General features: G+C 36.3%; 1 protein-coding gene across 12 annotated transcripts in view; it reads right to left on the minus strand.

Annotated features, from left to right (window-relative positions):
* Positions 1-25,455, minus strand: part of AHI1 (Abelson helper integration site 1) — a 220,199-nt gene that overhangs the window by 120,885 nt on the left and 73,859 nt on the right. For all 12 annotated transcript variants that reach the window (XR_009212506.1, XM_032159628.2, XM_032159584.2 and 9 more), the window contains 2 exons: positions 11,067-11,263; positions 4,661-4,687 (listed from right to left, as the gene is read on the minus strand). Coding sequence is in view for 11 of the 12 variants with exons in the window: in XM_032159628.2 (XP_032015519.1) it covers positions 4,661-4,687; positions 11,067-11,263 (224 nt within the window). In the remaining variant the exon portion in view is untranslated. The remainder of the gene's footprint in view (positions 1-4,660; positions 4,688-11,066; positions 11,264-25,455) is intronic.

Below are 25,455 nucleotides of genomic sequence, written 5' to 3' on the forward strand. Positions count from 1 at the left end.
CTCTGGGTTCTCTATTTTTTGAACCTTTAAAAAAATGTTTTCAGTGAATAATGAGGTGGATTCGACTACAATATACATTACCACTTTACCTTTACAGCATTGTTCCACTAAACATAACTCAATAAACTTCAACTTGGCTGAATTTATATTCATCTAGGGTAGGTGATGTAATATTTCAAAAAAAAAAAAAAAAGATGAAGTTTCCTGGCTTCAAGAAGCTTACAGAGGTGTGTGGAGGGACAGATATATAAAGATTAGAAGCGAAAGCAGTATTTTGTACAATTTAAAGAGACAGAAAAAGAGAATGTGTGTTATTCCTCCCTGAGGTAATTTATAATCTAACGCCAAAAAGAAAAAAATTAAGCTGAAAGCTGAGTCATGCAAGAAGTTCCTTTTCTTTTTATTCATAAGCAGATAGCTACAGATAAAAGGTTAAATATCTCCACAGGTAGCTTTCATGTTCACCTTATCTTTTGAAAAGCGTCAATTTACTGAGTGTGAGATGAATACATAATTGACTATCCTCCCACATGCGCCTTTTCTCTTGCAACTTGAGGATTCAGTAATGTGACCATACCCTTCTTTTCTCCTCTAGCCTGTTTTTTTTTCCCTTTAAATATTGAAGCCCCCAAAGTCATCTTTGGAGAAAGGCAGACCCACAGACTGTGTCTGTGATTTGTGTTTTTTCTTCTGGGTCCTGTCCTTAACCTCAGCAAAATAAACTTCTAAATTGATTGAGATCTGTCTCAGATACTTTTTGGTTTACAATTGTTTCCCCTTGCTTGCTCACTACATTACTTAAGCAAAGTGGTCTTCTTTCTGCTCTTTGAGCATGCCAGTTTTCTTCCTAGATGAGGATTTTTGCAGGACGTGACTAGCTCCTTGTCAAGTGTTTCTCTTAGCAAGGCCTTCTATGACCATCCTCTTGAGAGTAGCTTCCCCTCCCAGTCATTCTTTGTCCCATGAACCTATTTTATTTTCTTCACATCACTTATTATCTGAAACTACCTTATTTGTTTCCTTTTAAGATTATGTGTCTCTCTACAATAAAAGGTTCTTGTTCACTATTATATTCCAAGCACTTAGAAAAATACTTGGTAGATGCTCAAGAAATACTTGCTTAAAGAATGCTAATGGAAAAAACAAGTGAGCCTTCAACAATATAAAAATACTGTAGAAGGGCAAAAACTTATGTAACGGACACTTGGTGAAAATTTATCCTAGATCTAATAGATAATAAACTGCATAAATATACTCTGTTGTTAAGATTAAAGACTTTTGACAAGGGTGCCAACACCAGTCAAAGGGCAAAGCACTCTTTTCAATAAGTAGTGCTGGGAAAACTGGATAGCCTCATGGAATAGAATGAAAGTGGACCTGTCCATCATACCATATACAAAAATTAATGCAAAATAATCACAGACCTGAATGTAAGATTTAAAACTACAAAAATCTTCAGAAGAAAACATAGGAGTAAATCTTTATGACACAAGGCTAGAAAATTGGTTTTTATTACAACACAAAAAGCGCAAATGACAAAAGAAAAAATAAACTGAACCTCATAAACCTTTTTGTTTCAAAAGACATCATTAAGAAAGTGAAAAGACAATCCACAAAATGGGATAAAATATTTGCAAATCATCTAACTCATAAGACACCTGTATCTAGAATATATAAAGAACTTAAAAGTAAACAATAAAAAGACAAAAAAATCACAATTTTAAAACCAGCTGAAATATTTAAACAGACATTTCTCCAGAAAAAAAGTACAAATGGCACATAAAAAATGCTCAACATCATTAGTCATAAAGATAACGCAAATCAAAATCACTATGATACAACCACTTTTCACCCTCTAGGATGGCCACAAAAGAAGAGAATACAAGTGTTGATGAGGATGAGAAGAAACTGGAACCTCATTCGTACACTGCTGGTGGAATTCGAAAATGGTTCACATGCTCTGGAAAACGTTTTGGGAGTTCTTCAAAGTGTCAAACATAGTTACCATATAACCCAACAGTTCCACTCCTAGATACGTATCCCATAGAAATGAGAATATATATCCACACCAAAACTTATACACACAGTGTTCGTAGGAGTATTATCTTAATAGCTAAAAAGTAGAAACAACCCAAATGTTCATAAACTGATCAAATATAACAATACGTAACCTATTCATACAATGAAATCTTATTCAGCAATAAAAAGTAGTGCAGTTGACCCTTGAACAACATGAGTTTGAACTGTGCAGGTCCACTTATAGGTGGATTTTTTTCAGTAAGTTACACCAAGTGTGCCTGCCTCTCCTGCCTCCCCTTCCCACTTCTCCACCTCTTCTGCCTCTGCCCCCAGTGAAATAACAAGAGCAAACCCTCATTTTCCTCCTGAGGCTATTCAATGTGAAGACAAAGGAAGACCTCTATGATGATTCACTTTGCTTAATGAATAGTAAATGTATATCCTCTTCCTTTTAATAACATTTTCTGTTCTCTGGCTTACTTTAAGAATACAGTATATAATACACATAACACATAAAATATGTGTTAACTAACTGTTTACATTATCAGTAAGGCTTCCAGTCAACAGCAGGCTATGAGTACTTAATCTTTTGGGGAGTCAAAAGTTATACATTAATTTTTGACTGCACAGGTGGTTGGTCCCCCTAACCCGAGTTGTTCACTGATATATGTTACAAATAGAGGAATCCTGAAAACGCTATTTTGAGTAAAAGAAGTCAGTTATAAATGACTACATATCATCTGACTTCATTTACATGAAATGTTCAGATTAGCCAAATCTATAAAGTATATTAATGGCTGCCAGGAATTTGGGGTATGTTCCAAGAGTTTGTATTTGGAGTGTGTATGTGTAGGAATTGGGAATGACTGCTAAGAGATACAGGGCTTCATTCAGGGGTGATGAAAAACTCTAAAATCAAATAGTAGGGATGGTTTGAAAACTTTGTGAATATGGTAAAAACCAGTGAACTGTATATTTTAAAAGAGTGAACATTATGGTATGTAAATTATAGTTCAATAAAACTATTATAAAAAAAGAATAACTGAAGATACTAGTAAGGTTAATTTTTCCAGACACTGATTCATTTCCAAATTAATCATTTTTTGAACGAGTATTTATTCTACCTTTATTAAATACTAGGGATATGAAGATGAATGGCATGATCCTTCACCCTTGGGGAGTTTCCAGATTAGTAGAGGCTGTTCTCCATAAAGCCTTGCTCAATCTGTGCAGGACACTTTATTCTTTGGACATTCAGACAGCATTCCAAAAGAAGAGTATGCAGTACATTTGTTAAAGCAAAATAGCTTTGAATTGCTAGTCAGAAAATAAATTGTATTTTTGCCTCCGATTTTATACACAATGAGTACTTCAGAAGGTTTAGTAATCTTGGAGCTACAATCATTACACCAATCATTGCTATCAGGAACGTTTCCTGAACATCTGCAGCCCAAGTCAGAATATAGCTTGTTCTCTTTTCCCCCCTCGTCTTCCTTCCCCTTGTCTATATTCCATATCCTGTTGACTTGTGACAATTAGGTATAAAAGTGATGGGTTCTGTGACTGATGCTGGACAGCTCAGTGATAGGGTAAGTCTTGTATTTTCTGACACGTTCCTCCCTCCCTAACATGCCCCATCAGGAAAGAGACAATAGCCTATTGCATTCCAAGTGTCTACTACCAAATGGTAGTAGGTGCCCACTGAATTAAAAAAATTCCATTGCACTGACATTATATGAAGCAGTCTCTAAATATACTAACACCATTCTAATTCTTTCCTTCTGGATGTTTTACCTTCTCTTTGTGATATATAATTATATTTGTTAAATGAATAGATGTCTAATTATTCAACTGAATTTTGGGAGTGGACAGACAGGAAAGGATGAACACATGTTGCCATTTCAACTCCTTATTTTCCCAACACCTAAGTTAAAAGTTATACATAAAATAACCTTGCTTGTAAAAGGAGGAAAGCTGCTATGTTGAAAGCATCTAAGATACAATTTAGTTGAAATTGTTTACTAATCGAGAGCCTTTTTGTACACTAAGATTTTTAGACTAACTTGGGACCTTGGGCAAATCACTCAACCTGAATAAACCTCAGTTTCCTCCTTTCTAAAATTGGAATAACAATTATATCTAATCCATCTCTCAGGATTATTATACAGTATAGTTAAACGAGAAAAGAAATGTGAAAGACTTATAAATGAAGAAGAGCATTATCAGTACAATAAATCATTTATGTACAGCTTGCATGCATTTCAATGCTTATACAGTTTACTAAGCATATATCTACTGGAACTATATTGACTGGTGTCTTATACAAATTAACTATCACATAAAATTTTTCTCAGAGAATGACATGACCTTGTTGATCCTTTACTGAAAGTATCTCAATCACTTAGTATTCTTAAATCTTTAAAAATGTGAAGCTACTTTCTAAATGATCACTCTTACTAAATTATCGGGTTCCAGTATTGTAATTCTTTGATAAACCTGAGCTCCAATTATGGAAGTACACATCAGATTAACTTTTATAAAGGTTCCAAACTCTATGAATGGTGCATTCTAGGTATAGCATTACTAGGTATAGCATTACTATACCTTTAAAGTTATCTTCTTGGTAATAAAAACTACTTACTTTTGCAGCACAGGATCGTATCACCTCCTAAAAGAAATACAGGAAAATAAGGAAGTATTCATAATTTCATTAAATAAAGTATTGACTGTTTTCAAAACACTCAGATGTTAATCTTCTAATAACCTAAATCAGCATTTGGAAGTTTCTTTATCCATTATCCTGCCATTGTCACTCTGCATTGTTTCCAATGAAAGAGTCTTAATGACATGTTCAAGGTAAATCTAACTTGCCCAAACAAATGGCACTGTGAAACTCCTGAGGGTTCACAGGTTATCTGCCTCAAAAAAAACTTGCTCTTCAATCAACAGAATAATAAAATTCTATGCTAGAACACTAACAGGTGTAAAAGACACACGCTGAGTTAAATGCAATATATAATTATCTTTATAAATAATAATAGCCATAAATATCATTCCCATATTATTTGTACCAGATGAAATCTAATATTAAATAGTAAATACTACTAAATGATAAAATATGACTATTATTGAAAGAGCTACAGAAAGGAACTCTGTACAATTCATGGTACAAGGCCAAGAAAAGATCATTTTGAAAGAGAAACTAGTAAAAGTCGGTGTATTATGGACAATTTGAAAATCTGCTGCTAAGGAGACAGTAAAAATACTCAAGTCTGGCCGGGTGCAGTAGCTCATGCCTTGTAATCCCAGCACTTTGGAAGGCCGAGGCAGGCGGATCACGAGGTCAAGAGATCGAGACCATCCTGGGCCAACGTGGTGAAACCCCGTCTCTACTAAAAATACAAAAATCAGCTAGGCGTGGTGGTGTGCACCTGTAGTCCCAGCTACTCGGGAGGCTGAGGCAGGAGAATCACTGAAACCCGGGAGGTGGAGGGTGTAGTGAGCCAAGATCGTGCCACTGCACTCCAGCCTGGGTGACAGAGTGAGACTCCATCTCAAAAAAAAAAAAAAAAAAAAAGAAAAGAAAAAAAGAAAAAGAAAAAAAAATACTCAAGTCCAGTCCAATTAGGAGTTAGCCAGCATATATCATCAGCCTAGTACAGAGCTAGTGAAAAATGGTCATAATCAACAAGGAGTTTAGAAAAAAAAGAGAACTGAAAAAAATAGGTAATTCTCAGTTATTGGGAGCATTACCATTTAGTCATAATATAAATCATTTAATTATTTATCAGCATACTTAACTGCATGTTGCTGCCACAGCAACACCCAAAAGCATTCTGCAACCTAGGTAAGACCTCACAGGTGGACAGTACCTTGAGAACATCAGTATATCTCATTCTAAGTTTTTAGATCCAGAAATTTGATTTTATCAGTGCATCCGCAGTTGCTCAAAATCTGGAATATCTATTTTTTGATCTAGAAATTTCTAAGAGCCAGATACTGTGTCTAAAGCATATCAGTAATTCAGTCACTAAAAGGAGACAGTTAAACTGATTGTGGACATGGGAGTCCAACTACCTGGGCTGAATCCCAGCTCCAGTGCTTACTACTTGTGTGATCTTGGTTATGTGGCTTGATCTCTGTAAGCCTCAAAATCTTCTTCTGGAAAATGGGAATAATACTCACCCCTATAGGACAGTTTGAGAATTAAATACAATAAAATGTAAAGCCTTTATTTAGCACAGTGCCAGAAATATATCAATTATTACTAATAATTAAACAGATGTTAGTTATCATTAATCAATATATACGGTGGTATCTCCTGTGGGGTAGAGAAAATAAATCCTTTTTCAAAATCGGCATAAAACATTTTCAAACCCATTCAATCCATACTCCTATGGCTCTACTTAGCAATCAGTTCTGTGATCATTAGCCTGGGCTTCAGGTTAAATTTAGATAGGACGAGATCTTTAGTGTTCAGGCTGCCAGAATGGTCTACTTTTTATTATATTATAAGGTGTATTTTCATGGATTCTCATTTATTAATCAACTTTTTGTAGGACTGATTAATCTTAATAGATACTACAGATTCTGAGCAACACTGGATGCACTGATAAAATCAAATTTCTGCATCTGAAAACTTGGAATGAGATTTACCAATGCTCTCAAGATACTGTCCACCGGTGAAGTCTTACCTGGGTTGCGGAATGCTGTTAGGTATTGCTGTGGCAGCAACATGCAGTCAAGTGTGCTAATAATGAAATAATTAAGTGATTTATATTATGACTAAATGGTAATGCTCCCAATAACCGACAATTATCTATTTTTTGTATCTTTTACACATCAATGCCTAAACACCTATTATATACCTGCTGAACTGAATTTATTATGCAACTCACTCACACACACCCCACAAAAATTACACCCTAAACATGTATCATAATTTATTAGAAAAACATTCCTATTGTAATAACAAATAAATAAAAAAAGGAATTTGTGGTCTACTGAAATACAATTGCAAGAAACAAGAGAAAAGGCATAATGACAAAAGGTGGGAATTCAGTCAACCTAAATGTTTGCAAAATATAGAATATTTTGAATAGAATATGCCATGGGAATAAAGACGACATTTTGTTTTTATTCCCATACATACTATGTACATTCTGAAAGAAAATACAATGCAGATAGCATCAGAAAAATAAATTCAGTGAATTCTCTCAACAAAGGAAAAATAACGGTTTTTAAAAACTAGAGCAAAACTTTCATTTCCAAAGGCAGCTTCTATCTGCCTCAATACCAAAGCAGACATATTCTCTAAATAATTTTAAAAAGACATGGTAAAAGCTAAATAAAGTAATAATTCAAAGTAAATTTTTTTATAATAAATTATCAATTTGCTTCTCTCTTGCCTTTGATTTCATTTCTTAAAAAACATTTTTCTGCCGGGCACAGTGGCTCATGCCTGTAATCCCAGTACTTCGGGAGGCCGAGGTGGGTGGATCACAAGGTCAGGAGATCGAGACCATCCTGGCTAACACGGTGAAACCCCGTCTCTAATAAAAAATACAAAAAATTAGCCTATTAAAAATACAAAAAAAAATTAGCCAGGCATGGTGGCGGGCACCTGTAGTCCCAGCTACTCAGGAGGCTGAGGCAGGAGAATGGCGTGAACCCAGGAGGCAGAGCTTACAGTGAGCTGAGATTGCGCCACTGCACTCCAGCCTGGGCGACAGAACGAGACTCCGTCTCAAAAAAAAAATTTTTTTTCTGATTTTATTTTTCCTTTACATCTACTTTCTTTAGTTCTTACATCCTTTCATTTATCTGAGGACGACAGGTATATAAAATGAAATTAGAAAAAAGCTACAAGACTTAGGTGATTCCAGGATGTTAAGTTTTACAGTAAAAAGACCGATAGACTGTAGGAAACTTGTTTTTATAAATCTGTTGGTGAGTTGTTTTTATGCCTGTAGATGAAGTTACTTTGCCATGCAAGTTTTGAGACAAGGAACACATTTTCTTTTTTTTCCTGGTGAAGAAATATGTTTCTCTTCATCTTTAAAGCTCAATGTATCTATTCAGACTTCCTTTTAAAATCTGGAACAGCATGCATTATTTGATTATATTAAAAATGATAAAATACAAAGAACTGCAATATTGAAATAAATTTATTAATTTATAGTTATATATTCTAAAAGTTAACTAAGAAATATATATATTTTTCTCTATTCCTACATTTATTCTGGGTTTAGGTTAAATCTAAACCCAGAGATGGAATGTAATCTGCATCCTGGTAAACACCTTCAAGTCTCTATAAAGAAAAGGAGAGAGGAAGAGAGCATAGTCAGAACTAAAGCTGTCTCAATGTAGTTCCTTGTATAGTTTAATCAAGATCTCTATCAAGGAAGCAAGAAAAGGGATAGTATTTATTAAAGAAGGTAAGAATAAAACAATGAACAAGGCTGCACAGCCCCTGTCTTCAAGGAGCTCAAAGTAATTCTAATAAAAGGACTTCCACTTAATTCTACTAAAAGTATGGTCAAAGATATTTTTCAGGATGCTTAGGCTTCTTACTACATTTGACCATTTATCTTTGAGAAAAATTTTCTAGGAATTTTCACTAACAGAATGCTACACTACCTTTAACAAAGCACCTTCCTCCTCATCATTTTCATGATCTATTTTCCAATTTTATGGGCAATACCTGGTTTATGTGGTACTTTTCTTATGAGTAGTGAGATAGAACTTTTAAAACACGCATATGAAACATTTCTATCGCCTCCTTTTAGAAGAACAGTTTATTTCTTTTACCCATTTCTTTGTTAAAGGTTTACTATTTTTCTTTACTGTTTAATTTTTTGCATGTTAAAAGGGCTGCTTCTTTAATACATTTTATGTAAACATTTCCCCAGGCTGGTGTTTGTTGCACATATATGTGTGTGTTTGTATGTTTTGTATATACACACAAATATACACATCCTTATATTTTTAAACAGAGAAATTTAAAATTCTATGTCTATAATCTATTAATATTTTGGGAGAGGATTTTCCACTGCTTTTAAAATTAGTATGTTTTCATTCATTTGAGAAATATTTGCAAGCGTATTTCCCTAGTTTTTAAAAAGATCTGGACTTTCCTATTTAACTCCTTGGTAAATGAGAATTTGATTTAGGTGAGTGACCTAAGATAGAGATGTAAACGGACTGTATTTTTCAGTTCACTCATAGTTAACAAGGTTTCCCAACACCATACAAGGGAACAATTCTTCCTTTCCCCACTGATTTATCTTTCTATCTTAGTGATTTTGAATTATACTACTAGTATTATTTCAGCTTCATTATTACTTTGGTTCTTACGGAGAAGTTCGAAGATAGCTTAGTTCCTATGTAGATAACCAGACTTTTCTTTCCCCCCATTATATCTATGAATTTTCTGTAAGAAATCTTTAAAAATCAAACGATTTCACTAGGATATTTCTAAGATACTGGCATCTTTTCATTAATTGGTCTGGTAATAGATACTTTCATTTTACAGATTTGGGACTTTAGCACAGGAAGGCCTTTTGTATTTGATCTTTGTTATCTCTTTTCACACATGCTGGTCTCTTCTTTAAGAACACTGATCAACCATGCGCACAATCTATCTCATATTCATCTCTTCTCTCATTATCAACAATAATAACTAACATTTATCAGTGGCACTATGTATCAGACACCCTGTTAAGAGGTTTACTTTTAGGGTCTTGCTGAATCTTAAAAATCCTGTAAGGTAAGAAATACTACAATCTCCATAATGGCTCATGCCTGAAATCCCAATACTCTGGGAGGCTGAGGCAAGAGGACTGCTGACTGCTTGAGGCTAGGAGTTGGAGACCAGCCTGGGCAACATACCAAGACCCAGTCTCTACAAAAAAAAATTTTTTAATTAGCCAGGCCTGGTGGTGTGTGCCTACAGTCCCAGCTACTCAAGAGTCAGAGGCAGGAGAATTGCTTGAGCCCAGGAGTTTGAGACTGCAGTGAGCAATGATCACACCACTGCATTCCAGCCTGGGCCACAAAGTGAGACCCTGTCTCTAAATTAAAACAAAACAAAACAACCAAAAACCACCTCATTTTATAGATGAGGAAAACCAATTTTACTTAAACTTCTCCAGTCAAAAAGCTGGCACAAGTTGGAGGCTACGCCATTCCTATGCCTAAGCAGCTGGACCCCAGAGCTACACTCTTAACCATAGTTTTCACCTATCTCTTTTATTCTGTATTCTTATGTGCTTCTGAAATTAGTTCTCTGTGCTACACTATTGATCTGGTATTTTAAAGTGTCAACTTTCTCTTTTACCATTTGCAATGTGGAATTAATTGAAGCTTATCTTTTGATTTTCTTTAAATTCATTTTATCTTATATGTCTTTTTAAAATCAAAATCTTGGGACTCTCATCTCTTCATTAATAGAAATTCTGTTTTCTTCCATTTTATTGAGAACACACTCTAAATATTCTGTTTCTTACAGCAAAGCATTTTAAGATATGCTTTGCCTTTACTTACTTTCCTTTTTTGGGGAAGCGGGGACACAGTCTCATTTTGTCACCCAGGCTGGAGTGCAGTGGCACGATCTCGCCTCACTGCAACCTCTGCCTGCTGGGTTCAAGTGATTCTTGTGCCTCAGCCACCTGAGTGGCTGAGATTACAGGTGTACGCCACCATGCTGGGCTGATAAAGTCACAGTTTCTCTTTCTTTCCTAGGAGATGGAGTCATACCCATATGCTAAGCCCTAGGTGTGGTCATCTGGTTCAGAGCCCTCCCTGATCACTAGGTGCTGGGCTAGTCTTTACAGAGATATCAAGTCAGAACAACATGATAGATTATCCTAAATTCAGGTTGTCTGTTGCAATTAAGGATTTAGGAATAAGTACCTGAAAGGAACCATAAAAGTATAAGAAGGTCTAACTTTAAGTAATTAACTTACTTCATTAAATGAATATTTATTGGCATGGCAATGTAAAACAGGAAATAGTTTAAAAGTTTCAACTGCATAAAATAAACTTACTGTGACAGATTCAAGCCTCTGTTTTACTAGCTGCATCTTTGTTGAAGAATTTTCAGTGTGGACAAATTCATCAATTTGAAAAGAGCCTTGATGGGGTAGTTTTGGACAGGTACATAGGGCATCTTGACTTTGGTGTATTCCAGGTAATGGAAATGTTCCATTGTAGCGTTTGAACATTTCAGCCTCCTGCTGGGCAACTGAAGAAATGAATCCATAATTACTTAAATCATCATAGCAAAAGCATAATCAAGCCCTAAAACTGTAGCATTCAACAAATAATCAGAAACTGCATAACACATCTTAAAAACTGGGTAATAATAAGACACCATGATTAGCAAAATTTGAAATTATTCGATGCTATAAAATCATAACGAAGGAAATAGAATTTCAGGTCAGGCAGCATTATAATTGAGCTGTGAAGGCCATGTAAATTAAAGTTAGTATAAATATATGTATATAGAAAAATAATACTAAAAAATCAAAGGCATAACAGAATTAAGGGAAATGTTAAAATAATATTTATTCACAAGCCTCTCTAAAACAACTATTTTCATATTTCTGTACCCTTCTTAATTTTTACACACACATTCTATGTAAGATATTGAAATGTAAATACAATTTAACATTTCTCAATTTAAATGTAAGTATTTCTTATATTTCTACAATGATGTAATTATCATTATTAAATGTTTTACAGTATCTCATTTAATGAAGCGCCGTAATTTTTTTTTACACATTCTCTTATACTGAATACAGTTGGCCCTCTGTATCTGTGGGTTCCCTATCCATGAATTCAACCAACTATGGATAAAAAATATTCAGAAAAAATAACAATACTATAAAAACTACAGTATGATAACTATTTACATAGCATTTATACTATATTAGGTATTATAAGTAATCTATAGATGATTCCAAGTATGAGAGAAGATGTCTACAGATTATATGCAAAAACTATGACATTTTATATAAGTGACTTTAGCATCCATAGATTTTTGGTATCCCCAGGGGTTCTGGAACCAGTCCTCTATAGATAACAAGAGATAACTCTATTTATAGTGTACTCTGTTCTCCCTTATAGATCATGCAAGAATAATTACTTTCATAGCTGACTTTGTTTCTTAACATAATTCTTATTTTGGATTTAATTCTTTAGAGTGATGAAGATAGCTCAAAGGGTGAATGTTTTGATGATGATTGATAATGATGATGATAATGATAATAACAAGCACGGTAGCATCTGTGCTGCACTTTGTATTTTTTGGGGTGCTATCACTTACATATTACCTCATTTGATCATTTAAAACACATGAACTTGAAAAATTTTAAATGTCTGTCTATATATACAAAGGAGAAAAAATATATAAACTCATCATTTAAAAAAGTATTTCCTTAGTTATATAATCTTGAAATGGAAAGCCTTCCTAAACGTGACATGAAAAAAAGAAATCTCAAAACAGGGATTCATAATATGGAATCAATGGATGAACCTTCAGGGAGTCTATGGACTACTGAAATTACTATGGAAATGTGAGTGTGTTTATATAAGCGTTTCTGGAAAGCAGATTCATAATTTTTATCAGGTTATCCATCGAAGGATTAACTGAGTCAGAAAAGGTTAATAATTGTCAACATTCTTATGGACCAATGAACAGATTTTGTAACATGAACATTTAAAGAGTCTTCATTAAAATAAAAAAACTGGCCAGGCACAGTGTCTCATGCCTTAATCCTGGCACTCTGGGAGGCTGAAGTGGGAGGATCACTTGAGCCTAGGAGTTAGAGACCAGCCCTGGCAAGACAGTGAGACCCTGTCTCTATAAAAAATTGAAAAATTAACCGGGCAGGGTGCCATGTGCCTGTAGTTTCCAGCTACTGAGGAGGCTGAGGTGGGTGGGAGGATTGCTTGAGACTGGAGGTCAAGGCTGCCACTGCATTCCAGTGAAGACTGGATGACAGAGCTAACATGATTTTTTTTTTTTTTTTTTGAGACGGATTCTCACTCTGTCGCCCAGGCTGGAGCGCAGTGGCGCGATCTCAACTCACTGCAAGCTCCGCCTCCCAGGTTCACGCCATTCTCCTGCCTCAGCCTCCCAAGTAGCTGGGACTATGCGATTTTTAAATCATATTTAAGACTTAAATATATAAATAAACTACCACAACAAAAATTAAAAAGGAAATGATGTAATAGGGTTCTTCCATTTCTGACCAAAATGCAGTAGGGACTAGATTTACTCTGCTGCTCGAAACTACCGAAAAATGGACAAACTGTATAAAAGAAAAAAAAAAACTGTCTGTCTTTGCAGACATGATTGTCTAGGTAGAGCTAAAGTGGAGTAAGGCAAGTGAGGCACACAGGCAGCAAAATTTAAGGAGGTTCTCTCTCTGAGGTCCTGGCTCTATATCTGTGTAAAAATTCTAAATGGAATCTAAAAAAACAAGGCACTAGAATTGACTTTAGCAATGTTGCAGGAGACGAGACCGGAACACAAAAATCATCTATATGTCTATAAACAAGCAATTAAGAACCAAAAATTGAAATTAAAAAAATATATATGCCATTTACTATGGCATAAAAAACATGACATACTTTGAGAAAAAAAAGGAGAAAGATGTGAAAGACCTGTATACTGAAAACTAAAACTACTGCTGAGAGAAACTGACAAAGCAATTTGTCATTGTGTTCATGGGGTGGCATACTCAATATTGGTAAGATGTAAATTCTCCCCAAATGATCTGTAGATTCAATGCAGTCCCACTCAAAATTCCAGCAGGTTATCTTTGGAGAAATTGTAAAATAAATTCGAAAATCGACATGGAAATGAATATTACCTAGAACAGCCAAAACAACTTTGAAAAAGAACAGAATACCTGACTTCAAATCTTATAAAGCTACGGTAATCCACACAGTTTGCTACTGGCATAAAGATACGTAAATAGACCAACAGAATAGTAGAGAGTGCCCAGGGTGTATAGACAAAGTATAAAGGCCATTCAGTGGAGAAAAGACAGTTTTTCCAACAAATGGTGTTAGAATAGTTGGATATTCACATGTGAAAAAAATGAACTTTGATCTATACTTTACAACATGTACAAAAGTAACTCAAAATGAACCACAGATCTAAATGTAAAACCTAAAGCTATAAGACTTCTAGAAAAAAACAGAGAACACTTTTGTGAGCTTGGGTTAGGCAAAGATTTCTTAGATACAACACTAAAATGCATAAAAGAACAAGCTGATAATTTGAACTTCATCAAAATCTCAAACTTCTGTTCTTTAAACTGTTAAGACAATTAGAAAACAAACCAGACTGGGGGAAAATACCTGCAAATCGTATGCCTGATAAAATACTTGTATACACAAAACACAAAGAAATCTCAAAACTCAATAATCAGAAAACAAATAGGACAATTTAAGAAATGAACAAAAGATTTGAAAAGACAATTTACTGAAGAAGCTATATGGATGGCAAGCATGCAAAAAAAGGTGCTCAGTATCTTTAATCATTAGGGAAAAGCAAATTAAAACCACAATAAAATAGCACTGCATGGATATTAGATGGTTAAAATTCAAAAGATTGGCCATTTCAAAGTTGGCAAGTACATTGATACACTAATGGTGGGAATGTTAAATGTTAAATGGCGCAACCACTTTAGAAAATAGTCTGGCAGCTTCTTAAGAAGTCAAACATACATCTGCAATATGATCCAGCCCTTCTGCTCCTAGAAATTTGTCCAAGAGAAATGAAGGCATATGTCCATACAAAGACTTGTATGTGAATATTTGGAGCAGCTTTATTTGTACTAGCTAAAACCTGGATACAACCCCAATGTCCATTGACAGGTGAATGGATAAACAAACTGTGGCATAGCCATACAATTAAACAACACCCAATTAAACAACACCCAATATAAAGAATAAACGACTAATAAATGCTAAAACACAGATTTATCAAAGTAATTATAAGTGAAAGGAGCCAGATAATAAAAGAGTACATGGTATATACGGTTTCACTTATATACAATTCTGGAAAATGCAAACTAATTTATAGTGGTTGCCTGGGATAAGGGTGAGGAAGCAACAGAGCACATAAGGGCACAAAGTAACTTTTGGGGATGAAATATGTTCATTATCTTGATTGAGGCAATAGTCTCCCAGGTGTATAAATGCCTAAACTTATCAGATAGTACATTTAAATACATTCAGTTTATAATATGCCAATTATACCTCAATAAAGCCATTCACCAAAAAAAAGCAAATGACAAGATTGTAATGAAAGGGGTAATTAATCTTACTATGAAGAGTTCCCATGAAATCCATTAAAAATTAATAATCGAATAGAAAAATGGGCAAAGAACCATTAAAGAAAATTCACAAAAGAACTATGTGCCCAATAAAAATATATTTAACTTCACTAAAAATTAATTAGCAATAAAAATGCAAATTAGAAAGTGTCTTTTTTTTTTTTTTTCCCTGTTTAACTGACCCATTGTACCTCAAGACATTATTTCCTGAGGAATGTAAGGGTAGCTAGTGTGTACTGAAGCACTATCTAAATGTTGAAAAACAGTATAATTGTGCAACAACAGTTGTTCAAACTATGGTGTATTCATTTAATGAAAGGGAATTTAGCCACTAAAATTATATATAGAAATTTAATTATCACAGTGGAAAACTGCTCATAATATATTATTCATTGGAAAAAATAAGTTATAAAACAATATAGACAGTATATACAAAAGGACGACCACTTTTTCAAGTTACCAGCCTTGGTTTCATGAACTATGAGTCTGAGATGATGCATATAAACAATATTAGGCATTTGATCTTTATATTCATGTACTATTTCATTCAGGCACTCTAAATGAAGAACAGCTCAATAATAATTGGTGTTCTCTCCCTGCTAGTGAGTACCAAAGGATATTATCAAGCGAGAGGACCTGATTACACTCCACCCTTTTAGTGATGTACATTCCTCAATACCAATTACTGTTTTTAAGAAGTGTAGCCATTTCTCTGTAGATTGTTGTGGATTTGACTATTATTTTTCATTACACATTTTGAACTTTTCTCCAAAACAATCAGAACACTTACTAACCTCAACTATTCAAAGACTGCTTACAGAACAAGAGAAACTTTAAAGCTGTAAAAGAAAACAAGTGCTCCATGAACTGGAATTTGGAATGTTTAACATTAGTAGGTGGGTTTCAGGAATAAATAAATAAATAAATGCATATCATGTTTCATGATCTTTGTCTTATTTGCTTTTTAAAATTGTCCTTTCAACATTTAGTTGTGTTTTGCTGCTATGAATGGAAAATAAAACTGGGTTTAATTATTTAATGACATTTTTTAACCCCCTGTATTTTCTCTGAGATTGTGTACCTACCAACCATGATTTCATTTTATTTATTTATTTATTTATTTATTTTGATTTGTAATCTTTATATTGATAAAGGGTCTTGCCTCAATGTTGATAGCTGCTGACCGATCAGGGTGGTGGTTGCTGAAGTCTGAGGTGGCGTGGCAATTTATTTTATTTTATTTTATTATTATACTTTAGGTTTTAGGGTACATGTGCAAAATGTGCAGGTTTGTTACATATGTATCCATGTGCCGTGGTGGTTTGCTGCACCCATTAACTCGTCATTTCGCATTAGGTATATCTCCTAATGCTGTCCCTCCCCCCTCCCCCCACCCCACAACAATCCCCAGAGTGTGATGTTCCCCTTCCTGTGTCCATGAGTTCTCATTGTTCAATTCCCACCTATGAGTGAGAACATGTGGTGTTTGGTTTTTTGTCCTTGCGATAGTTTACTGAGAATGATGGTTTCCAGTTTCATCCATGTCCCTACAAAGGACATGAACTCATCATTTTTTATGACTGCATAGTATTCCATGGTGTATATGTCCCACATTTTCTTAATCCAGTCTATCGTTGTTGGACATTTGGGTTGGTTCCAAGTCTTTGCTACTGTGAATAGTGCTGCAATAAACATACGTGTGCATGTGTCTTTATAGCAGCATGATTTACAGTCCTTTGGGTATATACCCAGTAATGGGATGGCTGGGTCAAATGGTATTTCTAGTTCTAGATCCCTGAGGAATCGCCACACTGACTTCCACAATGGTTGAACTAGTTTACAGTCCCACCAACAGTGTAAAAGTGTTCCTATTTCTCCACATCCTCTCCAGCACCTGTTGTTTCCTGACTTTTTAATGATGGCCATTGTAACTGGTGTGAGATGGTATCTCATTGTGGTTTTGATTTGCATTTCTCTGATGGCCAGTGATGATGAGCATTTTTTCACGTTTTTTGGCTGCATAAATGTCTTCTTTTGTGAAGTGTCTGTTCATGTCCTTTGCCCACTTTTTGAAGGGGTTGTCTTTTTCTTGTAAATTTGTTTGAGTTCATTATAGATTCTCGATATTAGCCCTTTGTCAGATGAGTAGGTTGCAAAAATTTTCTCCCATTCTGTAGGTTGCCTGTTCACTCTGATGGTAGTTTCTTTTGCTGTGCAGAAGCTCTTTAGTTTAACTGGATCCCATTTGTCAATTTTGGCTTTTGTTGCCATTGCTTTTGGTGTTTTAGACATGAAGTCCTTGCCCACGCCTATGTCCTGAATGGTATTGCCTAGGTTTTCTTCTAGGGTTTTCATGGTTTTAGGCCTAACATGTAAGTCTTTAATCCATCTTGAATTAATTTTTGTATAAGGTGTAAGGAAGGGATCCAGTTGCAGCTTTCTACATATGGCTAGCCAGTTTTCCCAGCACCATTTATTAAATAGGGAATCCTTTCCCTATTTCTTGTTTTTTGTCAGGTTTGTCAAAGATCAGATAGTTGTAGATATGTGGCATTATTTCTGAGGGCTCTGTTCTGTTCCATTGATCTATGTCTCTGTTGTGGTACCAGTACCATGCTGTTTTGGTTACTGTAGCCTTGTAGTATAGTTTGAAGTCAGGTAGCGTGATGCCTCCAGCTTTGTTCTTTTGGCTTAGGATTGACTTGGCAATGCGGGCTCTTTTTTGGTTCCATATGAACTTTAAAGTAGTTTTTTCCAATTCTGTGAAGAAAGTCATTGGTAGCTTGATGGGGATGGCATTGAATCTACCAATTACCTCGGGCAGTGTGGCCATTTTCACGATATTGATTCTTCCAATCCATGAGCATGGAATGTTCTTCCATTTGTTTGTATCCTCTTTTATTTCATTGAGCAGTGGTTTGTAGTTCTCCTTGAAGAGGTCCTTCACATCCCTTGTAAGTTGGATTCCTAGGTATTTTATTCTCTTTGAAGCAATTGTGAATGGGAGTTCACTCATGATTTGGCTCTCTGTTTGTCTGTGATTGGTGTACAAGAATGCTTGTGATTTTTGTACACTGATTTTGTATCCTGAGACTTTGCTGAAGTTGCTAATCAGCTTAAGGAGATTTTGGGTTGAGACAATGGGGTTTTCTAGATATACAATCAGGTCATCTGCAAACAGGGACAATTTGACTTCCTCTTTTCCTAATTGAATACTCTTTATTTCCTTCTCCTGCCTAATTGCCCTGGCCAGAACTTCCAACACTATGTTGAATAGGAGTGGTGAGAGAGGGCATTCCTGTCTTGTGCCAGTTTTCAAAGGGAATGCTTCCAGTTTTTGCCCATTCAGTATGATATTGGCTGTGGGTTTGTCATAGATAGCTCTTATGATTTTGAGATACGTCCCATCAATACCTAATTTATTGAGAGTTTTTAGCATGAAGGGTTGTTGAATTTTGTCAAAGGCCTTTTCTGCATCTATTGAGATAATCATGTGGTTTTTGTCTTTGGTTCTGTTTATATGCTGGATTACATTTATTGATTTGTGTATGTTGAACCAGCCTTGCATCCCAGGGATGAAGCCCACTTGATCATGGTGGATAAGCTTTTTGATGTGCTGCTGGATTCAGTTTGCCAGTATTTTATTGAGGATTTTTGCATCAATGTTCATCAAGGATATTGGTCTGAAATTCTCTTTTTTGGTTATGTCTCTGCCAGGCTTTGGTATCAGGACGATGCTGGCTTCATAAAATGTGTTAGGGAGGATTCCCTCTTTTTCTATCGATTGGAATAGTTTCAGAAGGAATGGTACCAGTTCCTCCTTGTACCTCTGGTAGAATTCAGCTGTGAATCCATCAAGTCCTGGACTCTTTTTGGTTGGTAAGCTATTGATTATTGCCACAATTTCAGAGCCTGTTATTGGTCTATTCAGAGATTCAACTTCTTCCTGGTTTAGTCTTGGGAGGGTGTATTTGTCGAGGAATTTATCCATTTCTTCTAGATTTTCTAGTTTATTTGCGTAGAGGTGTTTGTAGTATTCTCTGATGGTAGACTGTATTTCTGTGGGATCGGTGGTGATATCCCCTTTTTCATTTTGTATTGCATCTATTTGATTCTTCTCTCTTTTCTTATTAGTCTTGCTAGCGGTCTATCAATTTTGTTGATCTTTTCAAAAAACCAGCTCCTGGATTCATTAATTTTTTGAAGGGTTTTTTGTGTCTCTATTTCCTTCAGTTCTGCTCTGATTTTAGTTATTTCTAGCCTTCTGCTAGCTTTTGAATGTGTTTGCTCTTGCTTTTCTAGTTCTTTTAATTGTGATGTTAGGGTGTCAATTTTGGATCTTTCCTGCTTTCTCTTGTGGGCATTTAGTGCTATAAATTTCCCTCTATACACTGCTTTGAATGTGTCCCAGAGATTCTGGTATGTTGTGTCTTTGTTCTCATTGGTTTCAAAGAACATCTTTATTTCTGCCTTCATTTCATTATGTACCCAGGAGTCATTCAGGAGCAGGTTGTTCAGTTTCCATGTAGTTGAGCGGTTTTGAGTGAGTTTCTTAATCCTGAGTTCTAGTTTGATTGCACTGTGGTCTGAGGGAGAGTTTGTTATAATTTCTGTTCTTTTACATTTGCTGAGGAGAGCTTTACTTCCAACTATGTGGTCAATTTTGGAATAGGTGTGGTGTGGTGCTGAAAAAAATGTATATTCTGTTGATTTGGGGTGGAGAGTTCTGTAGATGTCTATTAGGTCCACTTTGTGCAGAGCTGAGTTCAAATCCTGGATATCCTTGTTAACTTTCTGTCTCGTTGATCTGTCTAATGTTGACAGTGGGGTGTTAAAATCTCCCATTATTATTGTGTGGGAGTTTAAGTCCCTTTGTAGGTCACTCAGGACTTGCTTTATGAATCTGGGTGATCCTGTGTTGGGTGCATATATATTTAGGACAGTTAGCTCTTCTTGTTGAATTGATCCCTTTACCATTATGTAATGGCCTTGTCTCTTTTCATATTTGTTGGTTTAAAGTCTGTTTTATCAGAGACTAGGATTGCAACCTCTGCCTTTTTTTGTTTCCCATTTGCTTGACAGATCTTCCTCCATCCCTTTATTTTGAGTCTATGTGTGTCTCTGCACGTGAGATGGGTTTCTTGAACACAGCACACTGATGGGTCTTGACTCCTTATCCAGTTTGCCAGTCTGTGTCTTTTAATTGGAGCATTTAGCCCATTTACATTTAAAGTTAATATTGTTATGTGTGAATCTGATCCTGTCATTATGATGTTAGTTGGTTATTTTGCTCATTAGTTGATGCAGTTTCTTCCTAGCCTCAAAGGTCTTTACAATTTGGCATGTTTTTGCAGTGGCTGGTACCAGTTGTTCCTTTCCACGTTTAGTGCTTCCTTCAGGAGCTCTTTTAGGGCAGGCCTGGTGGTGACAAAATCTCTCAGCATTTGCTTGTCTGTAAAGTATTTTATTTCTCCTTCACTTAGTTTGGCTGGATATGAAATTCTGGGTTGAAAATTCTTTTCTTTAAGAATGTTGAATATTGGCCCCCACTCTCTTCTGTCTTGTAGAGTTTCTGCCGGGAGATCAGCTGTTAATCTGATGGGCTTCCCTTTGTGGTTAACCCGACCTTTCTCTCTGGCCGTGCTTAACATTTTTTCCTTCATTTCAACTTTGGTGAATCTGACAATTATGTGTCTTGGAGTTGCTCTTCTGGAGGAGTATCTTTGTGGCGTTCTCTGTATTTCCTGAATCTGAATGCTGGCCTGCCTTGCTAGATTGGGGAAGTTCTCCTGGATAGTATCTTGCAGAGTGTTTTCCAACTTGGTTCCATTCTCCCCGTCATTTTCAGGTACGCCAATCAGACGTAGGTTTGGTCTTTTCACAGTCCCAAATTTCTTGGAGGCTTTGTTCATTCCTTTTTATTCTTTTTTCTCTAAACTTCCCTTCTCGCTTCATTTCATTCATTTCATCTTCCATCACTGATACCCTTTCTTCCAGTTGATCGCATCGGCTACCGAGGCTTCTGCAATCTTCACGTAGTTCTCAAAACTTGGCTTTCAGCTCCATCAGCTCCTTTAAGCCCCTCTCTTCATTGGTTATTCTAGTTATCCATTCGTCTAATTTTTTTTCAAAGTTTTTAACTTCTTTGCTATTGTTTTGAATTTCCTCTCGTAGCTCGGAGTAGTTTGATCGTCTGAAGCCTTCTTCTCTCAACTCGTCAAAATCATTCTCCGTCCAGCTTTGTTCCATTGCTGGTGAGGAACTGCGTTCCTTTGGAGGAAGAGAGGTGCTCTGCTTTTTAGAGTTTCCAGTTTTTCTGCTCTGTTTTTTCCCCATCTTTGTGGTTTTATCTACTTTTGGTCTTTGATGATGGTGATGTACAGATGGGTTTTTGGTGTGGATGTCCTTTCTGTTTGTTAGTTTTCCTTCTACCAGATGGGACCCTCAGCTGCAGGTCTCTTGGAGTTTGCTAGAGGTCCACTCCAGACCCTGTTTGGCTGGGTGTCAGCAGTGGTGGCTGCAGAACAGCGGATTTTCGTGAGACCACAAATTCAGCTGTCTGATAGTTCCTCTGGAAGTTTTGTCTCAGAGGAGTACCTGGCCGAGTGAGGTGTCAGTCTGTCCCTACTGGGGGGTGCCTCCCAGTTAGGCTGCTCGGGGGTGAGGGACCAACTTTAGGAGGCAGTCTGTCCGTTCTCAGATCTCCAGCTGTGTGCTGGGAGAACCACTACTTTCTTCAAAGCTGTCAGACAGGGACATTTAAGTCTGAAGAGGTTCCTGCTGAATTTTTGTTTGTCTGTGCGCTGCCCCCAGAGGTGGAGCCTATAGAGGCAGGCAGGCCTCCTTGAGCTGTGGTGGGCTCCACCCAGTTCGAGCTTCCCAGCTGCTTTGCTTACCTAAGCAAGCCTGGGCAATGGCAGGTGCCCCGCCCCCAGCCTGGCTGCCGCCTTGCAGTTTTGATCTCAGACTGCTGTGCTAGCAATCAGCGAGACTGTGGGCATAGGACCCTCTGAGCCATGTGCGGGACACAATCTCCTGGTGTGCCGTTTTCCAAGCCCGTCGGAAAAGCGCAGTATTAGGGTGGGACTGACCCGATTTTCCAGGTGCCGTCTGTTACCCCTTTCTTTGACTAGGAAAGGGAACTCCCTGACCCCTTGCGCTTCCCGAGTGAGGCAATGCCTCGCCCTGCTTCGGCTCGCACACAGTGTGCTGCACTGACTGTCCTGCACCCACTGTTTGGCACTCCCTAGTGAGATGAACCCGGTACCTCAAACGGAAATGTAGAAATCACCAGTCTTCTGTATCGCTCACGCTGGGAGCTGTAGACCAGAGCTGTTCCTATTCGGCCATCTGGGCTCCACTCTCGGCAATTTCTTAAAATAAGACCACAATGGGCCGGGTGCAGTGGCTCATGCCTGTAATCCCAGCACTTTGGGAGGCTGAGGCGGGCAGATCACTAGGTCAGGAGATCGAGACCATCCTGGCTAACATGGTGAAACCCTGTCTCTACTAAAAATACAAAAAATTAGCCGGGCGTGGTGGCGGGCGCCTATAGTCCCAGCTACTCAGGAGGCTGAGGCAGGAGAATGGTGTGAACCCCGATTTCATTTTAATTTGAGTGAGCGAACATGCACAGAAATGGCCCAGAAGCACATATACCTACATAAGCAACAGTTACATAGGTTAGTAAGATTTCAGTATTTTTCATTTTACTTTTTGTCAAACTATTTTCTAAGTATTATAATATGCTAAACATGTATTATTTTTCTTTCTTAAAAATGACACTGGAAAAAAAGTAACAAAAAGCAGAGCCTAATTACCTCTTTCTTATTTTTCCAGGTATTAATATGCCTTTCAGAAGGATTAAAATGGCCCAAATGAAAGCGGGTAACACAAATAAATACAAACAATTATGAATACTTGTTTTTGTCATCTAAACGAAATTTTCTATACAAAAGCCAACTGACTGGTATTCAAGGGTTCAAATTAAACACCCTATTTTATCTTTAACACCTTTAGTTCTGTGAAGGCAGCCACAAAAAAATCTGTAGAAATATTCATAAAGACTTAGTTTCTCAGATACTAGAAAGAGAAGCTGTTCACAAGTTCTTGTGCTCTTCCCCCTCCTCTAGCCTCCACAAATATACACATCAACTTGTGTCAGACTATACAGATTATTTCATTGTAAAATATTAATAGGATTTAATAGATGACTTCTGATATTCCTTCAAGCTCTATGCTTTTAACATTTCAGGGGTTTCTAAAACAATTTGACACAGGCCATGGTTGGAGTATAATTTTGCAATTAAGTAACTCTATTTCTTCACTTTGTCATTACTTTTTGTGTTAATTAAACTTTGCATATTTAAAATTTAGCTCTAATCTAACCTGATATGTTTAAAACTCATAATTTTAAGTCTCACTCCCATCTTTTCCTCACTGTTTGAAGAGCTGTCATGTACCATGCACTAAGCAGATTCTGGAAATACAGACACTGGCCCCACTTGAGGTTTCAACCTTCTGAAGGAGTATAAATTACTGCAAGGTGCTAAGTAGTATAGCTGAGGAATGGACAGATGATGAGAGCACAGAGATGGCAACTACATTTGCTTAAAGAAATGTTATATCCATCAAAATCCTTCTAAATTTACTTCTAATAGGCTATCACTTGGGATTCAAAATTTTACAAAATTGAAAAATTCTTAAAATGTTTTTATGATGGAAAATCCTTTGATTTATATAATAAGCTTGGTGCTTTTGTGTATGTTCTTGAGTTAAACAATTATGAAAAAATAATGTGGTTTTCTCAAGAGATTTTTATCTTTATAGGAGGAAGGATGGAGGAAATAAGATATTTTAATCCACTGCCCTTTGCATTTGAAGCAAATGCAAAGTTTGCTATTATTACAATCTATGTACTTACATTATTGACTTTATAATAAAGTGAACCTGGAATCACAACATATTCTTTCTCTTACATTATATTAACAGTAAGGTTCCCCTTTGGTTCACCATTTAATTCCTTTGTTCAAGACATTTCATTATATATAGCCCTGTTACTTTATATGGTCATCTTAGTGGATACCTAATTTCTTTAGCTATAAACTATTATATTTCCAGTTATAATAGCATTCCTATAAGCTGGTAGTTCTACTTATTTAGTTTCCCAGCATTTAGCAGTTATATAGCATTCTCCTTCTCTAACAACTGTAGTGAATGTTCAGGACTTATAGTTGTTTTTTTTTTTTGTATTTTATCTGGCCTGACTTGTTCTTCCTTCAGCTAATCTTGAGATACTGAGTTGATGGATCCAAGAAGTTCTATAGACTTAACACTTCAATTCTGGTAGTCTGTGTTTCAGGGCCTGTTAGCAATTCTGTATTTCCTTGACATAACTTGTAAGTCAATTAGAACTTTGAAGTATTACTAATAAAACTGTTCAAAATCTATACAGTAATGTGTAGCAGATTCAAGTCTCACAGCCAACCAAATGAGACAGCATCTACCAGCATCTGGCAAATTGATTAGCTGGATATCAAAATTGAATCAACTATCTGCAAATCCCCTGCAGTACATGCTATTCTGCTCTTGTTGGTTCCTATTCCATTATCAATCATCACACAGAATGTTATCCAACTGAAAATGTGTCATACATACCCTGCTACAGAGAATAGCTACAATTTCCTGACTGCAGCCTAGTTCATGAACTCTAATTAAACACAGGCATTACTCAGAGATACGAGGGGTTTGGTTTCAGACTACTGCAATAAAGCATATATCTCAATAAAGAAAGTCATATGTTTTAAATTTTCTAGTGCTTATAAAAGTTATGTTTACACTATACTATAGTCTATTAAGTGTGCAACAGCATTATGTCTAAAAAATCAATGCATTTACCTTAAAACTACTTTATTGCTAAAAAATGCTAACAATCATCTATGTCTTCAGTTAATGGTAATCTTTTTTGCTGATGGAGGGTCTTGCTTTAATGTTAATAAAGGGTCTGCTGACTGATAAATGGGGTGGTTGCTGAAGGCTGGGGTGGCTGTGGCAATTTACACAACAATGAAATTTGCTGCACTGA

The sequence above is a fragment of the Hylobates moloch genome, unplaced genomic scaffold (genome assembly GCF_009828535.3).
Source record: "Hylobates moloch isolate HMO894 unplaced genomic scaffold, HMol_V3 SCAFFOLD_2, whole genome shotgun sequence".
NCBI lineage: Eukaryota > Metazoa > Chordata > Mammalia > Primates > Hylobatidae > Hylobates > Hylobates moloch.